Raw genomic sequence first — 27,009 nt, 5'->3', positions numbered from 1 at the left:
ACAATAACAGCAGTTGATTGGGGAGTTTTCATGCTTGTAAACTGTTTAATAAATGTAACCAAAGCCGTCAAAGATTGAGGAAAGATGTACACGTTCGTAAGAACTTGCGTACCTGCTTCGTGAATCTGGCCCCTGAGCTCTCATACCTAGATGTATTAATTCGTTGGTGACATTATAAAGTGATTTAATACGTACATGTACAACTTTAATAAATATTGCCCTAACTGTACAACTATGTAACTGTCTTGAATATTATATATGTTATTCATAAATGAGATGTTTACACGCAGTTTGAAAAGATTACTCCACAAATAATTGACTCCAGAATGTACTTGTAACCCAAAGAGTTTACCAAAGTAAACAAAATGATTAGTTTTTTGGGTATCGGAGTAAACTTGATTAGAAATCAAGAGCCAGGAATCGCTTTAAAAGAAGACTAACCATCTGATTTTATATCTTCTGATTTAAATCTTCTGATTTAAATCTTCTGATTTAAGATTTTAAATAAAGATTTTAAATCTTCTAAATCTAAGTATATATATATACTTATGGTTACCACCTCCGGTGCAATTGTAGGGACCCACATCCTCGTAGAAGAAAATAAAGAGTATTCAGAGAAGACTTGTGGATTCTCACTGAACACTTTAATCTTTTCCTCTCCTACCACCCACATTATTTTTTTATATATATTTTGTTTTGTTTTATTTTATTTTATTGCAATGCTATCAGTTTACAGAGAACACAAACATATATATGTAATCCATTCACAATGGACTTGAGAATGGTCCAGGACGAACCGAAACGTCGTCGTCCCTTCACCTTCTAGTGTGTGGTCTGGTCAACAATGATTTCCTTTTCCTTCTAAGATGCCAACCTGTCACTTATCATTCTCCTGCAGGAAGCCCCGCTTGCTTACGACGCCATCTGGAGTGTGGCTCTGGCGCTCAACAAGACGATGGAGCGCCTGGCGGCCGTCAACAAGTCCATTGAGGAGTTCACCTACACCAATAAAGAAATCGCCGCCGAACTCTACAAGGCCATGAATGCCACTCAGTTCCTCGGGGTGTCGGTAAGCTATGTCTCACCTACGCTTGGAACAATCCAGTCATATCGAGTTCTGAGACGTCGCGGAGGAATCTGGGACGTCACTGGCGTCTTCTAAGACGTCGAAGGGAGGCGCTATAAGTTACCTGTTAGGATAACATAATGTTCTAGGGGCCTTAACTACTGGTCTACAAAAGAAAGTTAGCAAGTATCTATGATATAGTGACGCTCTGTACTGTGTGAATGACGTCAACTAGACTGAACCTCGGAGTCTCTGGGAGAGTTCAGTCTGGATCAGGCTTCATCATGCATTTAAGTGCCCCATTTAAGTGCCCCATTTAAGTGCCCATTTAAGTCCCCATTTAAGTGCCCCATTTAAGTGCCCCATTTAAGTGCCCATTTAAGTGCCCATTTCAGAAAACTGTACATCTTTCCTCAATCATACCGGCTTAGTATACATTTATTAAAGAGTTTATAAGTTCCGAAGCGCTACGAGGCTATAACGAAAATAATCTTGGGTTGTAAAGTTGGCAAAAGTTCGTAAACTCAGTTAATAAATACAGACCAAATCGCCACGATTGAGGAAAGATATACAGATTTCGCAAGTGGAGCCGTACCAGTGCTTAGGGGTGGATGATGGTTGTGGATGTGTATGGTGAAGGTTCAGGGGGGGATTGGTTTCAGGGCCGCGTAGCCTTCAGCACCGACGGGGACAGGATCGCGTGGACGCAGGTCGAGCAGATGATCGACGGACGCTACCACAAGCTGGGCTACTTCCACGTCCAGACCGACAACCTCACCTGGTTCAACAGAGAACAGTGGCAAGGTGAGTCTTCGCTCCTCCCTCCTCCTCACCTGGTTCAACGGGGAACACTGGCAGGGTGAGTCTTCGCTCCTCCCTTCTCCTCACCTGGTTCAACGGGGAACAGTGGCAGGGTGAGTCTTCTCCCTTCCTCCTTCCTCCTCACCTGGTTCAACAGGGAACAGTGGCAGGGTGAGTCTCCCCTCCTCCCTCCTCCTCACCTGGTTCAACGGGGAACACTGGCAGGGTGAGTCTTCCCCCTCCCCCACCTCCTAGGGCATCAGGTGAGGGTGTTTCACCCTAGTACTGGAGAGAATTGGGGGATATGTTTCGTTCTTTCCCCCTAGTGTTGCAGGTGGGGTTAGTGGGGGGTGTTTCCTTCCCTCTCACCCCTCGTGTTGGAGAGAGGGGGAGAGGGTGTTTCTTTTCCCCCTCCTAGTGTTGGAGGGTGTTAGTAGGGGTGATTCCATGTACTCTATATGTCGTTGTGTTGCTGTGATTCATGACATGACTTAAGCCATAATTTACTACCTGGCTTACGTGTATCTTTGCATTCAGTTTACTATGTCTGCAAACTCAAGGGCCAAATTCCAACACATTTCTTAGAATATGGCATCAAACTTACCCTAGAACATAGTGTTAAACCTGTCTTATGATATGGCGTCAAACTTGTCTTAAAATACGGGACTTGAGACCCGACATAAGTAGATACGTCCAAGGAGCTGAATGAAGTATTTCTGACGCGGCAGGAGGGAAGGTGCCGCAGGACCGGACGATAGTGCGGCGGCAACTGAGGACGGTGTCTCTGGGCCTCTTCATCAGCATGTGCACCATCAGCGCCGTGGGCGCCGTGTGGGCGCTCCTTCTGCTTGTCTTCACCTTCGTCCACAGAGACCGCAGGTGAGAGGCCCCCCCCACCCACCCGCTGGCCACCACAGCCACTGGTCATAGGCATAGGGGGTAGCTGACCACAGACGCTTTAACTAGGTGGCCATATACATTGGAGGTTGGTGGCCACAGACAAGGTCTTCACCTCTTGAGTACCTCCAGCTTCGTAAAGAGACTCATCTGTGCCACACACAGCATGATTCACCTGTCAGGTTATATTCCTCAATGACCTACCTCTCACCCACATACTGATTCACCTGTCGCACCCACAAACAGATCCGCACCCTAGATGTCCGCAGATGTCGCACCCCACAAACTAATCAAGCTGTCGCACCCCACAGACTGATCCAGCTGTCGCACCCGGCGTGCAACAACATCACTCTGGTTGGGATCGTCATCTGCCTGGGTTCGATCTTCCTGCTGGGTCTCGACGGACAGTTCGTCAACCAGCAACAGTTTCCTACGGTGTGTGGGCTGCGGGCCTGGTGTCTCTCGCTCGGCTTTACTCTCGCCTACGGGGCCATGTTCTCCAAGATCTGGCGCGTCCACAGACTAACTACTAAGACCAAAATAGAAAATAAGGTGAGTATTCGCGTCAGTTTTTTAGTTTTGTCTTGCTTTCTGAGTATTGTGGTTCGTTGTAATTGTTTATTATGATATTGATTCAGTGGTTCAAATTTGAAGTTGGGTTCAGTTCCTGAGCCCATTTTGTTCCTCTTTAACATTTTATATTGATGCTTACAAGATGGATATGGGTTCCTCTACCACTCACAGGATGAGTATAGGGTCCACTACCACTCACAGGATGAGTATGGGTTCCTCTGTCACTCACAGGATGGGTATGGGTTCCTCTACCACTCACAGGATGAGTTTGGATTCCACTACCACTCACAGGATGGGTATGGGTTCCTCTACCACTCACAGGATGGGTATGGGTTCCTCTACCACTCACAGGATGAGTTTGGATTCCACTACCACTCACAGGATAGGTATGGGTTCCTCTACCACTCACAGGATGGGTATGGATACCACTACCACTCACAGGATGGGTATGAGTTCCTCTACCACTCACAGGATGGGTATGGATTCCTCTACCATTCACAGGATGGGTATAGGCGTCTACTACCACTCACAGGATGGGTATGGGTTCCACTACCACTCACAGGATGGGTATAGGGTCCACTACCACTCACAGGATTGGTATAGGGTCCACTACCACTTGCAGGATGGGTATAGGGTCCACTACCACTCACAGGATGGGTATGGGGTCCACTACCACTCACAGGATGGGTATGGGGTCCACTACCACTCACAGGATAGGTATGGGGTCCACTACCACTCACAAGATGGGTATGGGGCCCACTAACGTGTATGGATAGGTATGGGGTTCATAATAACTGATCTGAATTAGGTTAAAATCGAGGAGTTTAGTTTTTTGGTCTCAAGCTTCGCGAGATGTTTCATGATTCGTTAAGTATCCGTAAGTGACCAGATTGTCTTGTCTTAAATTTTTCCGGCTTTTTCTTAAAAAGAATACAGCCCTTACATCCGTGCTTGGGTCTAGAGAACCTTGATGTTTACCATTCCTGATGCTTCTAGTTCCGTCCGTGATAAACCCTTAGTGTCATGACTTTCATCCTTCACTCAATCGGGCTCTGAGAACATCAGAGGTCTTCCAGCTGGTGGAGCCGTTGTGAATGTAATCTTCCAGCTGGTGGAGCCGTTGTGAATGTAATCTTCCAGCTGGTGGAGCCGTTGTGAATGTAATCTTCCAGCTGGTGGAGCCGTTGTGAATGTAATCTTCCAGCTGGTGGAGCCGTTGTGAATGTAATCTTCCAGCTGGTGGAGCCGTTGTGACTGCAATCCTCCAGCGGGTGGAGTCGTGTTAACCATGTACTATTACAGCGGGTGGAGCCGTGGAAGCTGTACGTGATGGTGGGAAGCCTGGTGGTGGTGGACGTGATCGTGCTGAGCGTGTGGCAGGCGGTCGACCCCCTGCAGAGGAAGCTCGAGGAGTTCCCGCTGGAGAAGCCCCTGGACGCCGTCGAGGACATCAAGATCAAGCCAGAGCTGGAACACTGCGAGAGTAAATACAGCACCATCTGGCTAGGTAAGACCTACCGTAGTAGTCAGAGATAGAGTAAGATATAGAGATAAAGTAAAGCTAAAGCAAAAAGTAAAGCAAGAATAAGAGCTAGAGATACGAGTAAGAGATGGAGTAAGAGCTAGAGATACGAGTAAGAGCTAGAGGTGGAGTAAAAGCTAGAGACACAGTGACAGATATAGCTAGATTAAGAGTTGGAATAAGTGCTAGAGATAGAGGTAGAGTCAGAGATAAAGATATAGATAAAGGAATAAGCCCTAGAGACTGAATAATAGCTATATATATACAGTAAGAGCTAGAGTTAGAGCTAGAGCTGGAGTAAGAGCTAAATATAGATTATGAACTAAAGTAGAGTAAGATCTAGATTTAGAGTAAGAGCTAAATTAGTAGCTAGGTATAGAGTAAAAGCTAAATTAAGATCTTGATACAGAGTGAGAGCTAGAAGACAAGAGCTAGAGACAGAATAAGAGCTAGGGGGTGAGATACTGAGAGCGTTGTATAGCCTTGTGTTCACTTGCAGGACTGCTGTACGGGTACAAGGGTCTCCTGCTCATCTTCGGTCTCTTTCTGGCCTACGAGACGCGAAGCATCAAGCTCAAGCAGATCAATGACTCCAGATTGGTATGTTTATCTCTCTCTCTCTCTCTCTCTCTCTCTCTCTCTCTCTCTCTCTCTCTCTCTCTCTCTCTCTCTCTCTCTCTCTCTCTCTCTCTCTCTCTCTCTCTCTCTTTTGATTGTTCAATAAATCACGGAATTATCTGTTTAACAGATCTCTAACCCTGTCCATGGAGGACAGCAGAAAACGTATATATATATATATATATATATATATATATATATATATATATATATATATATATATATATATATATATATATATATATATATATATATATATGTGTGTGTGTGTTGGTTAGCATTGTAAATGTGTGGCCACGTCTGTGGTAGACAATAATAATAATATAGTAAACAAAGCCTTGGCCCTCCGGCAGGTGGGGATGAGCATCTATAACGTGGTGGTGCTGTGTCTGATCACCGCTCCGGTGACTTTGGTCATCTCTACCCAGCAGGACGCCTCCTTCGCCTTCGTCTCTCTCGCCATCATCTTCTGCTGCTTCCTCTCCATGGCCCTCGTCTTCGTCCCTAAGGTCAGCCAGCCCCTCGGCCCTTGACCCCCAAGGTGGTCAGTTCGCGACCTTTGAGGACCCTCCTCAAGAACAATTCAAAGGATAACATTTAATTCCTATGTAATGACAAATATACATTATCACATTAAACGCATCATTGTTGATATTGATATTTAAGGTTGCATACAGCGAGTAAATTGGGTTTTTATTTATAGTTGAACATAGGTTTAGTGTTGCAGGTCATTTTCAAAACCTTTTTATAACATTTGTGTTGCTTATGCATTGTTTGAACCCTTAGTGTCATGACTGTCATCCTTCATTCAATCGGGCTCTTGAGAACATCAGACGTCACCTCCTTTAAAAATAATTATATACTTACGCCAGTGAATATTCATATGATACATGAACGAATGGAGGATACATAGGTAAGATAAGTACATTACATAAAGCCACCAGAGCGAATTATTTTTCATGTATAGTGTTGAGGAGTAACACTCATGCTGTATACCACATGAAATAGTCACGCTGTATATACCACATACACTCGTGTTCTATGCACCACATACACTCCCATTGTATAAGGCCTCTACACTAGCTCCATGTAGCTGCCGAAGGTGCCGCAGGTTGAAGCTTGTGCCCCTCGCCAGATCGTGGAGACCATCAGACACCCGGGCGAGCGAGTGGAGTCGACGGGGGACACCGCCCCTAGCAAGGAGGAGGAGGAGAGGTACCAGAAACTCATCCACGAGAACGAAGAAATGCAGAGGCTCATTGCGGAGGTAAAGGGCGCTGGACTTGTGCTGTTTCTGTCTGTCAAGCTCTCTGTCTTCCCCTATGCCTCTCTCTCTCTCTGTCTCTGTCTGTCTGCCTCTCTCTCACCCTTTCTCTATCTCTGTCTGTCTGCCTCTCTCTCACCCTTTCTCTATCTCTGTCTGTCTGCCTCTCTCTCACCCTTTCTCTATCTCTGTCTGTCTGCCTCTCTCTCACCCTTTCTCTATCTCTGTCTGTCTGCCTCTCTCTCTCTCTTCATCGTAAGGTGTCCTAGGCATAGCACTTTCTAGCTATTGACACGTAATAGTAGCAGCTGCTGGCAATTGACTCAGGTAGCACAAGTAACACCTCACTATTGTCTGGCTCCCTACAGAAGGAGGAGAAGATCCGTCTCCTAAAGCTGAAGCTACAGGAGCGAGCCGCCCTCAGAAGCAGGGAACAGCAGCAGCAACAGCTCCTGTCATCAGAGAACCACGTAGTGGGGATGGACTCCTCCCACCAGATGCGCCTCCGTCAGAGTACGTGGGTGCTTGTGTACATGGGTGCTAGTGGGTGGTTGGGTATGTGAGTGCTGGTGTACGTCAGTGGTAGCGTACGTGGTTGGTGATGTACGTCAGTGGTGGTGGCTGGTATTGTACGTGGGAGAGGGTGTGTGTGTGTGTGTGTACATGGGTAGTGTTATAAGTATGGGTTGTGTAAATAGGTGGTAGTATGGGTGAGGGAGTTATATGCATGGGCGATGGTGAACGTGGAGGTTATATACGTGGGTGTGAAGGGAGGATATATAATATATCATTATGTTTGAATACAATGCCATAAACAATGAAATATAATGTTTTTTGTCTGTATACTAGTGTATACTGAGACACAGATTGACACGTGGGCATACAGTACCTGTGTATACTGAACAAGGATTGACACGAGGGTATACTTGTGTATACTGAGAGGAAGCTTGACAAGTGTGTATACTTACAGTTTCCGGAGACTCCCAGAAGGATACTGTAGCCTTGCTCAGCGCCGATATTGAGCTCTATTACGGCAGTAAGTAATACTGACGGAGGTCGTACACACCTGACACCCTGTGAGGTGTGCGTGTTGTCATACCCACACTTGCGTCACACGCCTGCGTCACGTGTACTGACTGCCTCGCATGCACGGCATCACAAGCACTTTCAGTCACGTGAGTCACATGTATAGTCTCACGTGTACTGCGGGAAATGCATTGAGTCACGTTAGTCATATGTACGTGTCACATGCATTGAGACACGTGAGTCACATGTGCTGTGTCACATACACTGCGTCACAAGCATTGCGTCACCCGTCACCCCGCGCACACGCAAGTAGTGTAACATTGGTTCTGCTTCACGCGCACTGTTACTGAGTCACTCACACCTCTTCACACAATATTACTCTGCGTGACACACACACACACACATGTACGCATTGCGTCACAGACTGCTTCACTTGTGTACACCGTGCGTCACTCACGCTACAACGCCGCCCCCACCACCTCACCGCTTTCACTTACCAACTCACACTCGGTTGCAATCCGCACGCTTTTGTCGTCTCCAATCAGACCTGAATGCACGATGATTCCTGGTCCCAGGACCCAGTTATAAATCACTTGATATACTATTAACAACACTTTATTTACACTTAAGGCTCATTTACACTTCCTTCAAAACACTTTATGACTTTTTTTTGGTAAATGTGTACATTCCTTTTTTTGTTTAATTTAGTTACCCCTTGTTTGTGTTTTGTTTACAGGTGGTCGGCCCGCCGTCAGGATCGTCACCCCAGACCCGTCCTCCGCTGGAGATCATGCAATGGTGCCAAGGATCAACTTCGATATCTCGGAGTCCTACCTGTGAAGGCCTCCTGGGGCCACTGCTCCCATGGGCCAATGGGCCATCAGATCAGTGGACCAATAGACCATTAGACTTGCGGACCATAGGATCATTTTATCCAATGGATTGTTGAATCCGTGGGCCACTGACACGCTGAATCCATATATCACGAATCAGTGGATCACTTAACCCTTGGAGGCCATTGCACTAAGGTCAAATGAGTCACTGTACCTTTGAAACAATAGATTGCTTGACCCGCGAATCAGTGGACCAGTACGCTTCATGGGTCCATGGACATCTGGACCAATAAGTCACTGAATCCATTGACCATGAATTAGTGAACCACTGGCCCTATGGCCCAGTGAATCACTTGACATATGGATAAATCCATTGATCAGTGGCCCAATGAATCCATGGAATTGGGTAATGATCAAATGAAACATTGGACCCCATGTACTATGAACCAATGTGCTATTGGATCCATGTACTATGAACAAATGTACTATTGGTTCCATGGACTATGACCCATTGAGCTATTGGATTAAGGGACTACCAGCTGGATTTCCAAACAGTTATTAGCTAAGAGTAGTAGACCGCTGAGTCAATGGGTCAATGAACCGCTGGACCTCTGGATCGATGGATCAACGAGCCACTGGACCTTTGGATCAATGGATTATGAGGCATTGGACCTTTGGATCAATTTATCAATGAGCCAATAGACTTCTAAATCAATGGATCAATGAGCCACTGGACTTCTGAAAGAATGAGCCGTTGGATTTCTTAATCAATGGATCAGTTAACCATTAGACTTCTGATCAATGGATCAGTGCGCCACTAGACCTCTGATAAATGGATCAGTGAGCTACTAAACCTCTGAATCAATGGAGCTTCTAAACTTCTGGATCAATGGATTAATGAGCCACTAGACCTGTGGATCAATGGATCACTGAACTATATGTATCTCTGAAAACTGGTCCTCAATCAAAGGGCTCTCATATCTTTACATTTGTCACACGGCGTAATAATAACAGTATTACCACAAATACAAATTATGTATTTTACATAGGCCTAGGTTATGTCAACTTAGGATTACTTGTTATTTTGTCAACTGCCCCGAACTGTATTTACAGTACGTGTATCAAGCATTTGAATAAGTGGACTTCGAATATGTAGAATTGTTCTACGCCAGCGAGTGGAGTATAGTGTTGAGGAGCCACTCTACATATGTATGTAGACTGGCGAGGGTTCGCTATTGACTCACTGAACCAGTGAGGTTTACGGGTTTACAACCTACACCCGGTGGGTCAGGTTATAGTGACCTCAGGTAAGGTCACTACAACCCGGTGGGTCAGGTAAGGTCACTATACAACCCGCTGGGTCAGGTAAGGTGGTGCATCTTGATAAGTTTCATTAAATTCATAAAGATAGTGAAAGGCTGATGGACTAACGCCCCTTTCAATGTTTCGAGGACAGACTCTACCCTGAACGAAGATTGGAATATATTTACTGGATCATGTGGGTCCCTGATCAGTGAACTATGTAGATCATAAACTATGTGAACCACTGAACTTTGTGGACCACTGAACCAAATAGATCACCGATCCGTGTATACAACATGTAACTATGCCTTAAAAACAATGGTCAAAAGTGCTTCTATCCAACAGTCAAACTCATTGCTAGAAAACTAAGTGTATTAAGTCAATCCACTTGGACTTGTCTGTACAGCGGTGTCCTTGCTGCTTCTAGCATTTTTTGTTTAATATATGAGGTACATCTGCATTTGTGCAGCTACCCTAGATTATATGAAGGGGGAGTACAGTGTGTCAAGATGGGGGAGTACAGTGTGTCAAAAAGCTAGCGACATAGAGCTAAAAAAATCCCTTCACACATGATGGTTAGTCATACAGAGGCATGTGATAAGTAATCTGCACTGACAAACTCTGGGTGCATTATGAGGATATCATCAATACAAGAGTGAATAAGGCAGCAGTGATACCAAAAGTCCCCATCTCGCAGGATGTTTAGTCATACAGAGCCATATGTTCGGTATCCTGCACAGGCAAATTTTGGGTGCAATATGAGAATATCCTCAAGAACACGAGAGTGAATAAAGTAATTGCAAAGCTCCAGGTACCTCATGCCAACGGCTTTGAATGGTCTAATAACTGGGCATTCGGCGATGTAGTGTGGGAGATCATGTCGCAATTCCTGCTCACAGAGTTTGTACCTGGAGTGCTCAGGATTGGGAGATCCGTCACCTGTAGCCACCTGCCACAGGTAACGGTAACCCAACCTGATCCTTGCAACCACTGTGTCGCACAGTCTGGTGGACGTTTTGTGCTGTCCATAAATACAGGTTTCAGATCTGAACAAATCATAGCTTTTTATACTGGTGGTTTCAGGTCGTTGGGAGTCAGTAATTTCTTTCCTACCAGACCCGAGTGTTTGGAACAATATAGTTTTGACAGCAGAGATGGGGATACCTAGATCTAATTCAACTTCATCTTTATTACACGCTAATTTGGCTTCAATGTCTGTCTCATTATGATGGGTTATATTTATGTGTGATGGTATCCACACAAAGCCTTTCAAGGAGATTCGAGACCCTTTACACTGTGCAGCGATTAGGTCATTTATAATTGGTAGTATGAGGTTCTTGCTGTCGATCTTCCAGAAGTTTTCGAGTGCTTGAAGAGCAGGCTTTAAGTCACAAAATATTATTCGACGGCGTTCGATCTCTGATAGTACAAGAGGTTGAGGACCGTTCCTTCAATCCGCCCTCATATTTACCTGAATTTGCCTGAGGTTTACTAACACTAGTGGCCTCGACGAGGACAGGAAACCGACGGCTTGTCAAAGGCCCCCCCCCCCGTTGTTCTGATTATTTTTTCAAGCTGGATTTTAATATTCAGCCGTGTTTTGGCATTTACGGCGTCGACGGGTAGGTGTTTCTATGGATTTATAACTATGGATGGAAAAAGAATCCTGTTTTCTGTCCTACATTGCGGCTTGCTGAGCTTGAAACTGTGGCTCCTTGTTTATGTTACATCTGACCCAGTGCATTGTCCTCATATCCTTTCATATTGTCAATTGTCATGCTGGCGTAGTACATTCTCCTCATAATTACCTAACGCATTACTCACAACTGAATCTTTACGAAGCTTTTCTCGGAAGTTGTGTTTTGCTTCGTGTGTTCATAGCACACTTGTCGAAATGCTTCATTCACGTTATGTAAACACATGGGAACCAAAACATACGACCTAACCACATGTTTACCCATGTACAAAGCCATATTTACGTAATATATTAATTTATGTTTGAAATAGCCCTTGTTATTACTACGTATGATAAATAGTATTGGAACGGCCGCCGGCCTGAAGTGTGTGTGTGGATTGAGAACGGGATAATTGCAGGACGCTATGAACAACTGGTTCATATAGACCAAGGCCGCTGAGTCATATATATCACTGGACAACGTGAATCGTTCTGTTACACGGACCACTGAGAAGGACGATGGCCCAGTAGCAGCGAGGACTCTTGCAGGGATGGTTACCTCAGCACTAGGTACTCGTCATGTGTCGTGGAAAACAGGCTCTTAAAGATCCTTTTGGGAACTTGAAATCGCGTCCTCGAAGTTTTAGCTTATAAAATGAATATTTAAGACAAGTATTCGATTCATTTTCTTAATTTTCGAGAACGTGTCCTCGAAAACAGGGTTCTGGAGAGGTTCTCCAAGAAAACGATGGTGTCTTCGGGAATTCGCTCTCGAAAATATGTTCTTGAGACCAAGATTGGTCTCCAGGTTCTCGGTGTTCGTGGTATTCTTAGTTGTGATCATCGTACTAGGAGCTAGTGGAGCTTAAAGAGCTCCAGCTATCATCAATTTATCAATAATCCCAACGGCAAACGGAAGCCTTTGTGAGGTTCTGTTTATTTTGATTACAAACAGTGGTTCATCACTTATCTCTCAGCTGTCATGTAAGTGACGATGTAATGATGCTCTGCTGTTACTTATTAAGAGGCCACTTAAATTGTCTCATTAACCCCTTACGTTAAGCGATTAGTAGTGAGAACGGGTCGTTAATATTGCATTATTACCGTTAAAATAATGGACAGGGGTTCACAGCTATGGGAAAAAAACGAATATGGTAAATTATTTTAACGACATTGGCAGAGACAGTTGTACAGCGTTGTCATTGGTCTTTGTTAATATTCCAGTGGCCATTTTGTTCACTTTGTTAACGCACAGCGATGTGCCCCAGGAGACGTTGGCTTTTTTGCCTCCTGACGGAGTGCTCGGACGACACGAAGGACTCGTGATGTGCCCATCGGAGAATTCAGAGGCATATTTTCATTCCATTGTTTCGCTGAAAAAGATCATCGAGATATGAATCAAATTATTGGTTAAATAATTTTGCGACCTCTCTCCTCGTACCCACAGGAGCTACCTCGCTCGTATCCAACGGAGCGACCTCTCTCGTAATCAACGGATCAATCCCCTCTTGTACCCAGCGGAGCGACTTCTCCCATCGTACTCAACGGAGCGATCTATTCGTACACATCGGAGCCACCTCTCCTCGTACCCAACAGAGCAAACCCTCCCCCCACCGTCGTACCCAACGGAGCGAAACCTCCCCCCACCCGCCTCCCTCGTACCCAACGTAGCGACCTTTCGTACTCAATAAAGCGACCACTCGATCCTGGCACCCAACAGAGTGACCTCTCTCCTCTGTTGGAAACCCTAGGTAACAATCACTGGCATACCTTGAGAGCGCCTATACATATGAGTCTGGTTTAGCTCGGGTAAGCCGTTCGTGAGTTCACGGAGGAAAAAAAAAAGAGATGCGGGCATCATATCTTTTTAAGTTACGCGGTCATTCGCTTAGTGGAGAGGACGGCCGCCAGAAGCTTTCCCCCCCAAGACCTCCGACAGTTCCACCGCGAAGTGTAGCGATGGAGGCTAACTTCAGCGTCCAATGCTGCACAGAACCTTGTCATAGCAGGTGCTTCTGGCAGCGCCGCCGCTACAGGAGCGCCCCGGGCTCCAAGCTGGTCAGTCACGGCGGTGTTGTCCTCTCAAGAGGACGAGACACGCTAGACGGACCTCGGATCTCGTTGCTTGCAGCGATGATCACCGATTATATAAAAAGTCATAAAAAGCTACCATAACAGTTACTCTGAGGAAAAAGCACAAAAAAATATATAATAATAGTCTATTTTAGAAGTCTATTCTTTTATACTCACTTTCTGTTTGCTTCTTTAACTCCTTTAAATGATTTAAACAATTATCAGTTGTTAAAGCAATTAAGCGATTTAACAGGAAATTTATCTTCATATACTTGTCTTACTTATATAGTTTAATTGTGTACAAAATATAGTTTAGCTACCTGATATATAGCCTTTCAACTCAAATTTTATATTACTTCATTCTCTAGAATTTGAATATTTTGTTCGGAATGTTCATGTTACAGATTTAGTCAAGTTATTACGGAGCTACGTAAGAATTACAGGTGGACCCTTGTGTTACCTCACATATGTTTATGTGGTGCCTGGTGTTTCATGTGGTGCCTCACACATGTTTATGTGATGCCCCACATAAGTTTATATAGTGCCTCATATATTTATGTGGTGCTTCACACATGTTTATGTCAAATAAAGATATTCCTGTTTTAACGCTTTTGATTCGTATTTTAAGTGTTTAGTTTTATATTTAGGTATTGTTTATCATGTATAGGAGGCCCTGAGACACCATGGGAGACCCTGGGACACTATGGGAGGCCCTTGCACATTCCTTGGGAAGCCCATGAATACACCTATAGGAGATTCTTGGACATACCATGGAATATCCTTCGACACATCATTGGAGAGCCTTAGACACTACAGTGGAGGTTGACAGGGCCAGATGAATATTCTATTAACATAACGAAAAACACTGGATTTCGATCAGAAAACACAGAAATATTGCACGTTATTAATGTTATTGGAAAAATGCAGCTAGAATATAAAAATACACCAGTATACTTTTGGAACAAAGATCTGTACAGTGAAGATTTGTCCCTCGGATACCTTCAGGAGCGCGATGAACTTGTAGCAGTTCTTAAGAAGATACTTCTTCACCTCAAGAGTATCTATGGGCGGTGAACCATGACATGATGGTGGGTAGGGGGAGCTATCCTCTTGAAAGGCTTCACCTCCGACATGATAAATACCACTGCAAGTGTGTCTTAACGGGTGGTGAAAAATGACATAACAGTAGGGGGTGAAGAGGTCCTTTTGACAGGCTTCACCTTTGACATGACCAACACCCACGCCCACTGGTTGCTCATGTCAGACATGGGTGGAAACACCACTTGCATCCCTTTCTTCACAAACTTGAACTGCAAAAAGAGTGAAAACAATTATATGTGAGATTATAAAGCGATTACTGTATTGTCTGTAAAGTGATGATATAAATTAACAATTTCCCTGAAGGAACTTCATTACTTAGGTAAATCATCAAAAGTCTATAATGCTTTTAGTTTAATGCATATATAATTTAGTTTATATAACTAATACAATTACAACTTCGACCAATAAAATTTAGTCTCAAAACGCAAAGTAATCATTGATGGTATTGTGTTTATACAAAGACTGGTTACAGAAGGTCCCTGGCTGTGGAGGATGGGCCATCTTACCTGGAGGCTGCGTCTAATGTCGTTGTCATGGTAGCCAAGGATGGAGATGCTAGTCTCTGGTGTGGGAAGGACGGAGCCCAAAGTCAGTAGGTTGCCTCGGGGCCACGACAGCACCATGGCGTACACCGTCGCCCCCTTACTGGTGAACCTGTACCACCACACACCTCACTACCTCAGTATTCTATTACAATACCTTGAAGGTTATATAAATAAAGCTATTTTTAATACAAAAAGCCATACCATAAGTTTAATGCTAAAATGTTTGAGATCCAACATGCCGCCTTGGGTTCAGACGATAAATTTATGTGTAACAAATATATTTGTCACACATAATGGAGAGTCCCTTTTGAATGGGACTCTCCACACTCCAGGAGTCACACTGGTTGTGGTGTGACTCACAAAATGACTCACCATACTCCAGGAGTGACACTGTCGTTCTGGTGTGTCCACGGAGTTGAATCATACACGGCATCACCATTGATGTCAAGCCAGGAGCCCAGTTGCCTCAGTCTCTCCTCCATGATGGGTGGGATGCGGCCGTCGTGTGTAGGTCCCGCGTTAATTAATATGTTGCCTGTGTGAGTGAAGATCAGTAAGAGAGTGACATTTTTGTGAGATAATTTCTTGATTATAACTGTTGTGTGGGCTTACCGCCGCAGCTGATGGTCATGGCGAGCTCGGTGATGAGGTCGTGGACAGTGAGGTAGTCTGCCAGTGGTGCGTTGCGACGGTAGCCCCACGCTTGTCGGTCCAGAGTCATGCAGTTCTCCCACTTGTGAGGCTGAAGGACCCCTGCAACACAACCATTCTTCAGTCATTAATTACTACAGGGAGACAACATTGTGACGTGTCCTATATCTTCACCTATACCTGTTCCCGTACCTTTCATTGTTCTTAGAACCTAATCTTCATTCTTTCATCGCACTGTTTCATGCTTAGAGTAATCTTATTCGGTCATCCGGACTATAAACATTCCCGTATTGTGAACTTTTACCCGGGTTGTAGCGGTCTTGGCAGTTATAGAAGGAGCCGTGTTGACAGCGAATTCCTCTTCCCCATCTGTCGTTGACCACAACGGTGTCCTTGACGGGGGAGTCGTTGAAGAGCCACGCCAGGAACTTGGTGGAGTTCCAGTACCAGTCTTCAATCTCCCAGTCACCATCTGACCAGATCACCTCCGGCTGGTAGGTGTTCACCTGTTGCATAGTACAACAACAACTTAAGTTTAAACGTTTTCTGTTGAACATTTGCCATTTTGGATTAACACAATTATGTGCATCACAGCCATATATAAAAATTAGCTGTGTCCTATCATGCAAAATTTTCCAATATACGGGATCTCTCTGAAGTCCCTATTTGACCAGTAAAAATCTTAACCTCAACACTTGAAGTTTCACAATAGGTGAACATCAAGTAAATTATAACCAAACAGTGCTGCCAAACCAATCAGCAATGTAACTCACACTAGCAGTGTTGCCAGAGACACCTAGAATAGACTAGGAACAAGTCATGAGATCAATACTAAGAACAGCAGGAACGTCAGTTTATTCAACGCCTGGGTGTTGCAGCTGTTCATGAATACTAGGCTTCGTTATTTATTTTCTGGTCTAACCCATTAACAAATGCAAAATGGCACAATGTGCAAAGAAACAGTATATATATTGCAATTTAATAATCATCTCTGACGTAAGTATACAGCCCTTCAAGCATCATTAAATATATATCACTGAAGATACATACGGAGTGATAAGTATAATGAATATATATTTTAGAATATCACACAAATAAAAAGCACAGACCCCCTAAAACACAGTTATATAAGAACAACTGTGTGATTACACTAACATACAACACGCTCAGTAAAACCCACTCTCAAAACAGCCTCGCGTACAAACGCAATAATGTAAAACTATTGCTTACCAGCTCAATAAGCTCTGGAATGGTTTTTTCCTTAACGAAATTGTTGGTTTGAAACTTGTTGGACTTATCCTGGAGGTAGAGTGGGTTAAACCACTCGTAAAGGGAGTGATACAAGCCGAAGTGGATATTTGGAGTCTTGGTCCTAATGGCCTTGGCCAGATCACCTAAGGAAATAATAGTTCAATTCTATAATATGTAAGCCACACATGCATTATACAATTAGCTAAGTGAATTAGATAATGTGAATCTAATTCACATCATGATGTGAATGATGATGTAAGAGATGTGAATTTAAGATATACTGTACTAATCTGCTATTATGTTCTTCACATAACAATGCTAAAACCTATTTTACTGAAATATTTATGGATGATAGATACACAGAACCAACTTACGAGCATTAGGTTCATGAATAAAAGCACAATAAACAACTGACCGAGCAAGTCCCTCTTGGGCCCGACGTCCATGGCGTTCCAGTTCCAGGAGTAGCGAGAGGGCCAGTTGGTAAAGCCTTCGTGGTGCTTGCTGGTGAGGACCACGTAGCGGGCTCCCGAGGCTTCGAAAATATTCGCCCACTTCTCGGGCTCGTAGAACTCCGCCGTGAACTGGGGAGCGAAGTCCTGGTACGTGAAGTTGGGCGGGTAGTTCTTCTTCATGAACTCCACGTACTCGCTATTGTGAGCTTTTACCAAAAACAGACAACAACAAAATTGTACTCATATTAGCACATAAATTGCTGAGTAACTTCTTCACAAAAAGTAAATAAAGACAATTAAATACTTTAAACAAATGCAGGAAAGTTACTTTTCGAATCATTACTATTTACACTTTAAAATAACTTTCTTGATGAATGAAAAAAACAATATGATTTAAAAAGCTAAAGAGCGCCTTAGTGACGCACAATCACTAAATTAGAGAAGAAATCAAAGATGCTGAAACGAACTCTCGGTTCTTCAATGTCATTTTTGCTTCATACAAATTTGCGGAATGTTACCTTGCCAAAATTCCCAGAACCAGGCAGAGCTGAAGGAAGGAACAGAGAAGACTCCCCAGTGGAGAAAGATGCCGATCTTGGCTCCGTCATACCAGGGAGGCAGAGGCCGAGTGTCCAGGGAGTCCCAGGTAGGCTCGTAGCCCCCCATAACAACACCTGAATGAACAATGTCTTGTGAGAATAAATTGCTTACTTACCACATCGCTTACTTACCACAAGCATTCCTAACCCTAGAATGGTGTAAATAATGAATTTGTGAATACTTAGTAGCTGCCTGGCCTTCAATGATGATTGACTGAGGAGATTGTAGACAGTAATCAGCTCTTAAATCATTAGTTGACTTTGCAAATAGTAATAGGTTACTCATCGTTTATTTCGTTCCCTATGAGAAGTATTGTAAAGGGTTGAGAAGTTGTAAGGGTAGTAGGGAGGCAGAATGGAAGGGAAAGTGGTGAGCAAGAACAACAAGACAAAAGAGAGCATTAGGGTAGTCACAAAGGCAAGTCGGGCGTGTGGTGGGTGACCATGGTAGGTTGGTGAGCACTCAGGCGATAACACCACCAGTCAACATGTTTCCCTGGTCTGCGCTATGAGTATCAGCAGCGACACCTCTCCTATTACGGGCTCACCATAGCCCGTGCTACTTGGAACTTGTTCCCAGTAGCTGAATCTATAACAACAACAACAACCTCTCCTATACACCATGGCCCTATCAATCAACCCATCCTCTAGTACATCACATTTTGACTTATAAATCCTCCAAGACCAAAAATTGATGTACTAAAAATCCTAGCGGCTCACAAACATTGACGTGCTGCCCCGTTTTTCATTCGTGGGTCCTGGTTTAGGTTAGGTTCAGGCAATATAGTACATCAGTTTAATGACGTAAACATTAGACAGGACGGGGTGACCAATTATAAGCTCTCACACGCATTTAGAGCTTGTTGTATAATTCATCAAAACAATCCTAATCAAACGTTTGAATGCCTTTGGCCTATATGGTGTGGCTGTGTTGATTGTCAGGTAATAACTCTTAATATGTTTTCTAAGTCATCGCCTCAACACGGAAGGTTTTATTAAATTTCGTTAACCGTTAAATCAGAATTAATAAATTTGTTTAGTTTCATCCATTTTCTATTTATTTATTTATTTATATATATACAAGAAGGTACATTGGGATTGTGAGGATACATAGCATAGTAATTACATTCTTGTAAAGCCACTAGTACACACGGCGTTTCGGGCTACTTGTTATTGGTTACTCTTATAATAATTCACGAAATAGCATGTATTATAAACTATCTTTGTCATTTGTCATTCACGGGTTCGAACACCGTAGTTAGCTTTAAACTACCGAACCTCAACAACAAAGGCCAATATGCTCGTTTTGAATCACTGTTGCTACCATTATTCAGCACTAAACCTCAAACAAACACAAACCAGCGCTTACATTTTCCAGTTCTGTTCATTTAAAAAATAAAGAATACAATAGGTAAAACAGCCTGAAAGCGAGGGAACAGCACTGACCGAGGAGCCAAAAGAGGTACGCCTGACGAACCATAGCGGCTGGTACTGGCGGTCGAGGCCACGGTTGCCAGATCTAAATTGCTGAAAGTAGCGAGCTGACGGTCTAAAAGTAGCGAATTTGTAATAAGAGTAGCCCAATTTTTTTTAGTGAATGATATGGGTTTCAAAGTAATATATTTTGATATATAGAGTACACTACACGATGTTAATTGTTTTATTAATATTATTTCTGCACATACACACACACACACACACACACACACACACACACACACACACACACACACACACACACACACACATATATATATATATATATATATATATATATATATATATATATATATATATATATATATATATATATATATATATATATATATTGTGAGGTAACAGTCTTTCTTGTAAACATATGTTGTTAAATATGACCGAAAAAGTAAGATTAATAATTCTAACACGAATTTTCTCAATATTTCTTGTTTCTTTTTACTGTCGATAGTAATTGAAAAATCAATTCTCCAAAATTAATTTTTATTTCTAGTCTGACGCGACGCTTGAACCCGTTTCGTAATAACTTATTACATTTTCAAAGACTTTAGTTTACACACACACAACTGTAACCTGAAAACACTAAACAGAGTTTTACTAATGCAAACACTGAACAGCTTGTCTTATATACTCGCATTTGGGTGAGGTGATATGTTGCAACAGTTTTGGATGAGGTGAACAAACTTTTGACCAACATAAGACAGAACACGGTACAATGGGTATAAATTGGATAAATGAGAGGGAAGAATGGAAGTAACTGCAAAGGGCCTATTGGTCCATACCTCCTTTTGATGCTTCTATATTGGCATGGAGTTTTGAAGTGGGTAAAATATAGTTGTGCATTAATTGGCTGTTGATTGCTAGTGTTGACTTTTTGATGTGTAGTGCCTCGCAGATGTCAAGCCGCCTGCTATCGCTGTATCTATCGATGATTTCTGTTGTTTGTTAAGACTTCTCTGGTGGTGGGGCTGGTTGTGGGAAGAGATTATATGTTCCTTAATGGAGCCCTGTTGCTTATACATTGTTAATCGCCTGGAAAGAGATGTTGTCTTGCCTATATACTGAGTTCTTTGGGGCTTACAGTCCCCAAGTGGGCATTTGATGGCATAGACGACGTTGGTCTCTTTTAAAGCGTTCTGCTTTGTGTCTGGAGAGTTTCTCATGAGTAGGTTGGCCGTTTTTTTTGGTTTTATAGTAAATCGTCACTTTTATCTTATGATTTTTGTCTGTAGGGATAACGTTCCTATCAATAATATCTTTCAGGACCCTTTCCTCCGTTTTAAGAGCTGTGGAAAAGAAGTTCATGTAAAATAGTCTAATAGGGGGTACAGGTGTTGTATTAGTTGACTCTTCAGAGGTTGCGTGGCGTTTCACCTTCCTTTTTATGATGTCTTCAACGAAACCATTGGAGAAGTCGTTGTTGACTAGGACCTGCCTTACACTACAGAGTTCTTCATCAACTTCCTTCCATCCTGAGCTGTGGCTGAGAGCACGGTCGACGTAAGCGTTGACAATACTCCTCTTGTACCTATCTGGGCAGTCACTATTGGCATTGAGGTACATGCCTATGTTTGTTTCCTTAGTATAGACTGCAGTGTGGAAACCTCCACTCCTTTCCGTGACTGTTACATCTAGAAAGGGCAGCTTCCCATCCTTCTCCATCTCGTAAGTGAAACTCAACACAGAATTCCGCTCGAATGCCTCCTTCAGCTCCCGCAGACGTCTGACATCAGGTACCTGTGTAAAAATGTCGTCAACATACCTGCAGTATATGGCAGGTTTCAAGTTCCTGTCAACTAAGACCTTCTGTTCGATGGTATCCATGTAGAAGTTCGCAAATAGGACACCTAGGGGAGAACCCATGGCGACCCCATCTACTTGCTTATACATGTGCCCATCCGGGCTCAAGAAGGGTGCCTCTTTAGTACAAGCTTAGAGTAGTTTCCTTAGAATGTTTTCTGGTATGTCAAGAGGAGTACAGGCCGGATCACGATACACTCTGTCCGCTATCATCCCGATTGTTTCAGCCACAGGTACATTGGTAAACAGTGATTCTGCATCCAACGAGGCTCGTATCCCTGTGGCCCGTGTTCCCCGCAGTAAGTCAAGAAATTCCTTTGGAGACTTCAGGCTGAAAGCACAAAGTACATAAGGAGTCAGCAAGCCGTTGAATCCCTTCGCCAGTCTGTACATGGGTGTGAGTATCTGGCTGATGATTGGCCGAAGTGGGTTTCCAGGCTTGTGTATCTTGACATTTCCATACACATACCCAGGTTTGTATTCCCCAATAATCTTTGGCAGGCGGAGGCCGGATTTTTTGGCGTTCACAGTTTCGATCAATCTGTTTACCTTTGTTTTCAATTCGGCTGTAGTGTCCTTCGTTACCCTTTGGAATTTAGTTTTGTCAGAGAGTATGAGGTTCATTTTCCCCAGAAAATGAACCTCATTTGTTTCTCCCTGTGAAGATTATTAAACAATGGTGATTATAAGGGCGTGGAAGTTCAGCCTGGCCAGGGCTGCCAGCAGCCCTTGGGTCTGCCCTGGCAGCACCCAGTTTTTAATTTGGCACCTTGGTATAAGCCTAACATGTATATATACACTGGCTGCCTGTCCCCCTACATAATGATTTATTATTACCTATTATTTTATCATTTAATTTCAATATTAAATAAAATAATTTATTTAATTATTATAGTAAGTACTTAATAATTTAATAATAAGTAGTAAGTACATGAAAATGATTAAAAAGTACAATTTAGTCATAGGAGATTCCTAGATTGGAATTCACTACCAAATTTCGATATAGCCAAGTATTTTTAGTGTGAAATGCTGTTATTATATGCATAAATTGTTGTTTTAATAATATTACGCTTAACCACTTGGGCTGGACGGTAGAGCGACGATCTCGTTTCTACAGGTCCGCGTTCAATCCCCGACCGCTCAAGAGGTTGGGCACCATTCCTTTCCCCCGTTCCATCCCAAATCCGTATCCTGATCCCTTCCGAGTGCTATATAGTCGAAATGGCTTGGCGCTTTCACTTGATAGTTCCCCCCCCCCCGGAATAATATTACGAGAGCAGTATTTACGGGCTATTCATGCCCGTGCTACCTCTTGGGTGGCTTAATCTTCATCAATCGAGAGCAGTACGTCCTAACCAGACGTTATATGATGATATCCTCAACAGTTGATAAATAAAAGTAATTGCGGAACTCCAGTTATCTAATACTCATCATAAATGGTATAAAACCTTATCATAAGCCAAGGGATTTGTAGATCAGTGTTTAAAGGGAATTCGGAAGTAATATAACACAGCTGATGCCATCTGTCGGCACAAGAGAACACTATCAACTGGCTGGTCAATAGTGGCCATAAGGTACAGCTTACGCCATCTGTTGACATCAAATTACACTTATAACAAATTACCCCACAAAATACCACTAACGCCATCTAGTTTTTTTCCAACGCACTACAAATAGCCAAACAGCAACCCATAAGGCGGGTTGTTGTGCTCGGGTAGGAGGTTCCTAACTCCGCCCACAGATGGTATGGGGTGCATAATAAATTGCATATCATTCTTTGTTGACATTCACACAACAGCCAATCACAGGAAGGGATCAGCTAAAGGCGCCATCCACTTAATAAATCATCTTTATTCAGCACACCATCGATGCTTGTGACATTCTGCTTCAACTTTAATCTACCTAAAAAGTCAAATGTTAAGTATTTAAAAGTATTAATATAGTGATAATTAAATATTGCAGGATGTAACGGGTGTTACAGAAACATGGGCTGGCTACCTAACTTGAGACGTTATTGTTGGGTGTTGCCTCACACAAATAATATCGGCGATTAATGCCTCCGCCCTCTTATTCGTCTACATTATTCAGTTAGATGGAAATTTCTGTCTTGTATAAAACAGAAATTGTTGTTCTTTTGTACAACAACAAGGTTATTGAGCAAAAGGACGTATTTCTTATTTTGCATTTTATTCATATAAGCGTTGGCATTCCCCGCAACAGCCAATCACAGGAAGGTATTTGTTGGAAACTCTGCCATCAACAAAGCTGATTCCTAATGAACTCTAACAATAAATTCGTTTAATAAACGTGTATTTAGAGTCAAGCTACAGATGAACATTATAGGATAACGGTGTTTTAGCTTGCAGCTTCGTTAGACAGAATCCCTGGTCTTAATTTTAAAAATAAAGAACTAAAAAGCGAATTTTATTGCTACCTTTTCGAGAAACAAATCCCATTCTCATAATGCCCGAAACGCTTTGCGTAATAGTGGCTTTAGGCATTGTATGTACTAGCACTATCTATAAATCCATCAATCTTTGTAAAATCTCTTGTATGTATGTATCTTACCTAAATAAACATTTATTTATTTATTTATTTGCGAACATTTACGCATTGATTTTTTGGCTTAATTTCTCATCATAATCCGTTTTGCATTCTCAACACCATCTGGCTCGTATCTTGTAACTATCTTCGTTACTTAGCCTCAAAACCTTACATTTGTCTTACATAGTCTCAACAGTAGATAAAAAAAAGTAATTGCAGAATTCTAGTTACAAATAACAAATACAAATTTTTATTCAGGTAAAGTACATACACACAAGGTAAGATACAAAAGTTGATAGATTTATAGATAGAGCTAGTACATATAATGCCTAAAGCCACTATTACGCAAAGCGTTTCGGGCAGGAAAAACACTAAAGACTAAAATTTAATACTAATTGAGATTAAAGTATAAATTGTGTTGAGAATACCTAATACCAGCACGGTATAAAACCTTATTATAAGTTACCAGACGTATAAATCAGTGTTTAAAGTAATAATAATACATTATTATTAATGTAATAATATTATTAAAATAATAATAATACAGCTGATGCCATCTGTCGGCACAAGAGAACACTATCAACTGGCTGGTCAATAGTGGCCATAAGGTACAGCTTACGCCATCTGTTGACATCAAATTACACCTATAACAAATTACCCCACAAAATACAACTAACGCCATCTAGTTTTTTTCCAACGCACTATAAATAGCCAAACAGCAACCCATAAGGCGGGTTGTTGTGCTCGGGTAGGAGGTTCCTAGCTCCGCCCACAGATGGTATGGGGTGCATAATAAATGGCATATGATATTCTTTGTTGACATTCACATAACAGCCAATCACAGGAAGGGATCAGTTAAAGGCTCCATCCACTTAATAAATCATCTTTATTCAGCACACCATCCTTGCTTGTGACATTCTGCTTCAACTTTAATCTACCTAAAAAGTGAAATGTTAAGTATTTAAAAGTATTAATATAGTGATAATTAAATATTGCAGGATATAACAGATGTTATATAAAAATGGGCTGTGGCTACCTAACTTGAGACGTTATTATTGGGGGTTGCCTTGACACAAATAATGATACGCTGCTCTGCCTTCTTAATCGAGTAAATTATTCAGTTAGATGAAGATTTCTGTCAGGTGCAAAACAGAAATTGTTGTTCTTTTTTACAACAACCTTGTTGCTGTGCACAAGGACCTATTTCTTAGTTTAATTTTATTCATAAAAGAGTGTTGGTATTCCCCGCAACAGCCAATCACAGGAAGGTATTGGAAGCTCCGCCTCCTTATGGACTCAGCACATCGCTCTAGCTCATGGCTCTCTGTTTCATCTCTTGTATATACAAACTATGACTTTTTTCGATTCCTGTTATAATTAATAATATGAGATATAAAAGTTTTTACACAAAATGGCTAAATTCTGTCATTAAATGGACTTTATCTGGTATACACACAAACATACACCAATTTAATACCATTCATCCATTATTAATTTCAAATGTAATGTATACTGTCTAGTTTTTTTCCTCTCGCCATTACTTGGTGCAATATTTGAAAGTTGTCTATTTATTTATCGATCTATCTATTATCTTGTATTTATATTTACAAGTTTCTGTGCTTGGAAGAAAACTCTGCATTGAATTGGGACTAATTTATTAAATAATATTATGTAGTATTAATTAATATTTACAATTATTTATAGCTTAGTTACTTTCATGTAACTCGCAATTGTACATTCTTTACATTAATAGCCCAAATTAGCACATCTTGCTTTTAAATTAGCCCAAAAAGTAGCAAGTAGCGAAATTACACACATTTGGGCGCGCGGGGCTCTCAAAAGTAGCCCAATTCGCTATTTGTAGCCCAATCTGGCAGCACTGGTCGAGGCCTCCAGACTGCCCTGTAGACGGGACGACCACACACCCTACCAACCATAATACGTAACTACAAAAGTCCTTTTTTGTTTAGGTTATTACGGTTTACGATATTAAACATTGTGGCTACGTTGTATGTCTGCTGGGACTCGTTCTTTCTCCTATACGAAGGTTAGAAGAGAGGAACACAGCAGTAGGTCTACTGATCTCTGCGTTTAATATGTCGCGCTTTTAATACCTCATAAATAATTTTATGAAAATTTACCTTCATTACAGTTTTCTTCTATACAACATTTCCCCAACCCATGCTCCTGTTTAGATAGTACTTTTTGTACCTATGTGGACCATCGTTGGTCCGCGGTTGTTCAACGTCCTCCCAGCAAGCATAAGAAATATTGCCGGAACAACCGTGGACATTTTCAAGAGGAAACTAGATTTATTCCTCCAAGGAGTGCCGGACCAACCGGGCTGTGGTGGGTATGTGGGCCTGCGGGCCGCTCCAAGCAACAGCCTGGTGGATCAAACTCTCACAAGTCGAGCCTGGCCTCGGGCCGGGCTTGGGGAGTAGAAGAACTTCCAGAACCCCATCAACCAGGTATCAACCAGGTAACCAGGTATCGTACATATGTTGATGTAATAGACAATTAGGCAGTAGAATTTGATATTGTTCACTTTATAGTCCGGAAAAAATAAGGCTAAAAGCCAAATGTAAATATTCTTAGGCCTGGTATACCACATATATGAAATATTCGCTCAGCGTGTATTAGGCTTGGTGGTTAGGTTACGTTAGGTTTTATTGGCAACATAAATACAAAAACTTTTCCGGTTTGTCCAAATTTAGTAGTACCAAATTCTACTTTCGTAAGTGTTCAGTTTCAGTACGTTTATTGAGATAATAAAATAAGTTTCAAACTGATAGAGTAGCTTAGGCTATTTCTACTCTCTTAGTGTTCAGTAGATACGCTGAAACTGTCTCTTAAGAATGAGATTATCCTATTATCTGCATAATAACCCAATTAGCCATGCCGGGCAAATGTGTTATT

At 42.3% G+C, this 27,009-nt stretch overlaps 2 protein-coding genes and 1 long non-coding RNA gene across 4 annotated transcripts in view; 2 read left to right on the top strand and 1 right to left on the bottom strand.

Moving 5' to 3' along the window:
- The window catches only part of GABA-B-R1 (gamma-aminobutyric acid type B receptor subunit 1), a 17,155-nt gene extending 6,733 nt beyond the window's left edge, over positions 1-10,422 (top strand). The window contains exons 9-19 of one of the 2 annotated variants that reach the window (XM_045759890.2): positions 899-1,069; positions 1,729-1,870; positions 2,596-2,746; positions 3,076-3,316; positions 4,640-4,844; positions 5,359-5,459; positions 5,831-5,986; positions 6,613-6,744; positions 7,110-7,254; positions 7,712-7,777; positions 8,504-10,422. In XM_045759890.2, the coding sequence (XP_045615846.2) occupies positions 899-1,069; positions 1,729-1,870; positions 2,596-2,746; positions 3,076-3,316; positions 4,640-4,844; positions 5,359-5,459; positions 5,831-5,986; positions 6,613-6,744; positions 7,110-7,254; positions 7,712-7,777; positions 8,504-8,607 (1,614 nt within the window). In that variant the 3' untranslated portion in view covers positions 8,608-10,422. The remainder of the gene's footprint in view (positions 1-898; positions 1,070-1,728; positions 1,871-2,595; positions 2,747-3,075; positions 3,317-4,639; positions 4,845-5,358; positions 5,460-5,830; positions 5,987-6,612; positions 6,745-7,109; positions 7,255-7,711; positions 7,778-8,503) is intronic. The other variant, XM_045759891.2, reaches the window with a different exon arrangement.
- Positions 1-27,009, top strand: part of LOC138354719 (uncharacterized) — a 590,624-nt gene that overhangs the window by 158,465 nt on the left and 405,150 nt on the right. The gene's annotated exons all lie outside the window — the stretch shown is intronic.
- LOC123768981 (alpha-L-fucosidase) lies at positions 13,922-19,754 on the bottom strand. Its single transcript, XM_045759888.2, has 9 exons — positions 19,699-19,754; positions 18,172-18,327; positions 17,614-17,859; positions 17,178-17,341; positions 16,252-16,453; positions 15,909-16,049; positions 15,669-15,831; positions 15,258-15,405; positions 13,922-14,960 (listed from the first exon to the last, which is right to left on the bottom strand). The coding sequence occupies exons 1-9, from the start codon at positions 19,730-19,732 to the stop codon at positions 14,808-14,810; spliced, it is 1,407 nt and encodes a 468-aa protein (XP_045615844.2). The 5' UTR covers positions 19,733-19,754; the 3' UTR covers positions 13,922-14,807.

The sequence above is a fragment of the Procambarus clarkii genome, chromosome 64 (assembly GCF_040958095.1).
Source record: "Procambarus clarkii isolate CNS0578487 chromosome 64, FALCON_Pclarkii_2.0, whole genome shotgun sequence".
Classification (NCBI taxonomy): Eukaryota; Metazoa; Arthropoda; class Malacostraca; order Decapoda; family Cambaridae; genus Procambarus; species Procambarus clarkii.
The sequence above is the reverse complement of the archived record's forward strand: the minus strand, read 5'-3'. Positions and strand labels throughout refer to the sequence as shown.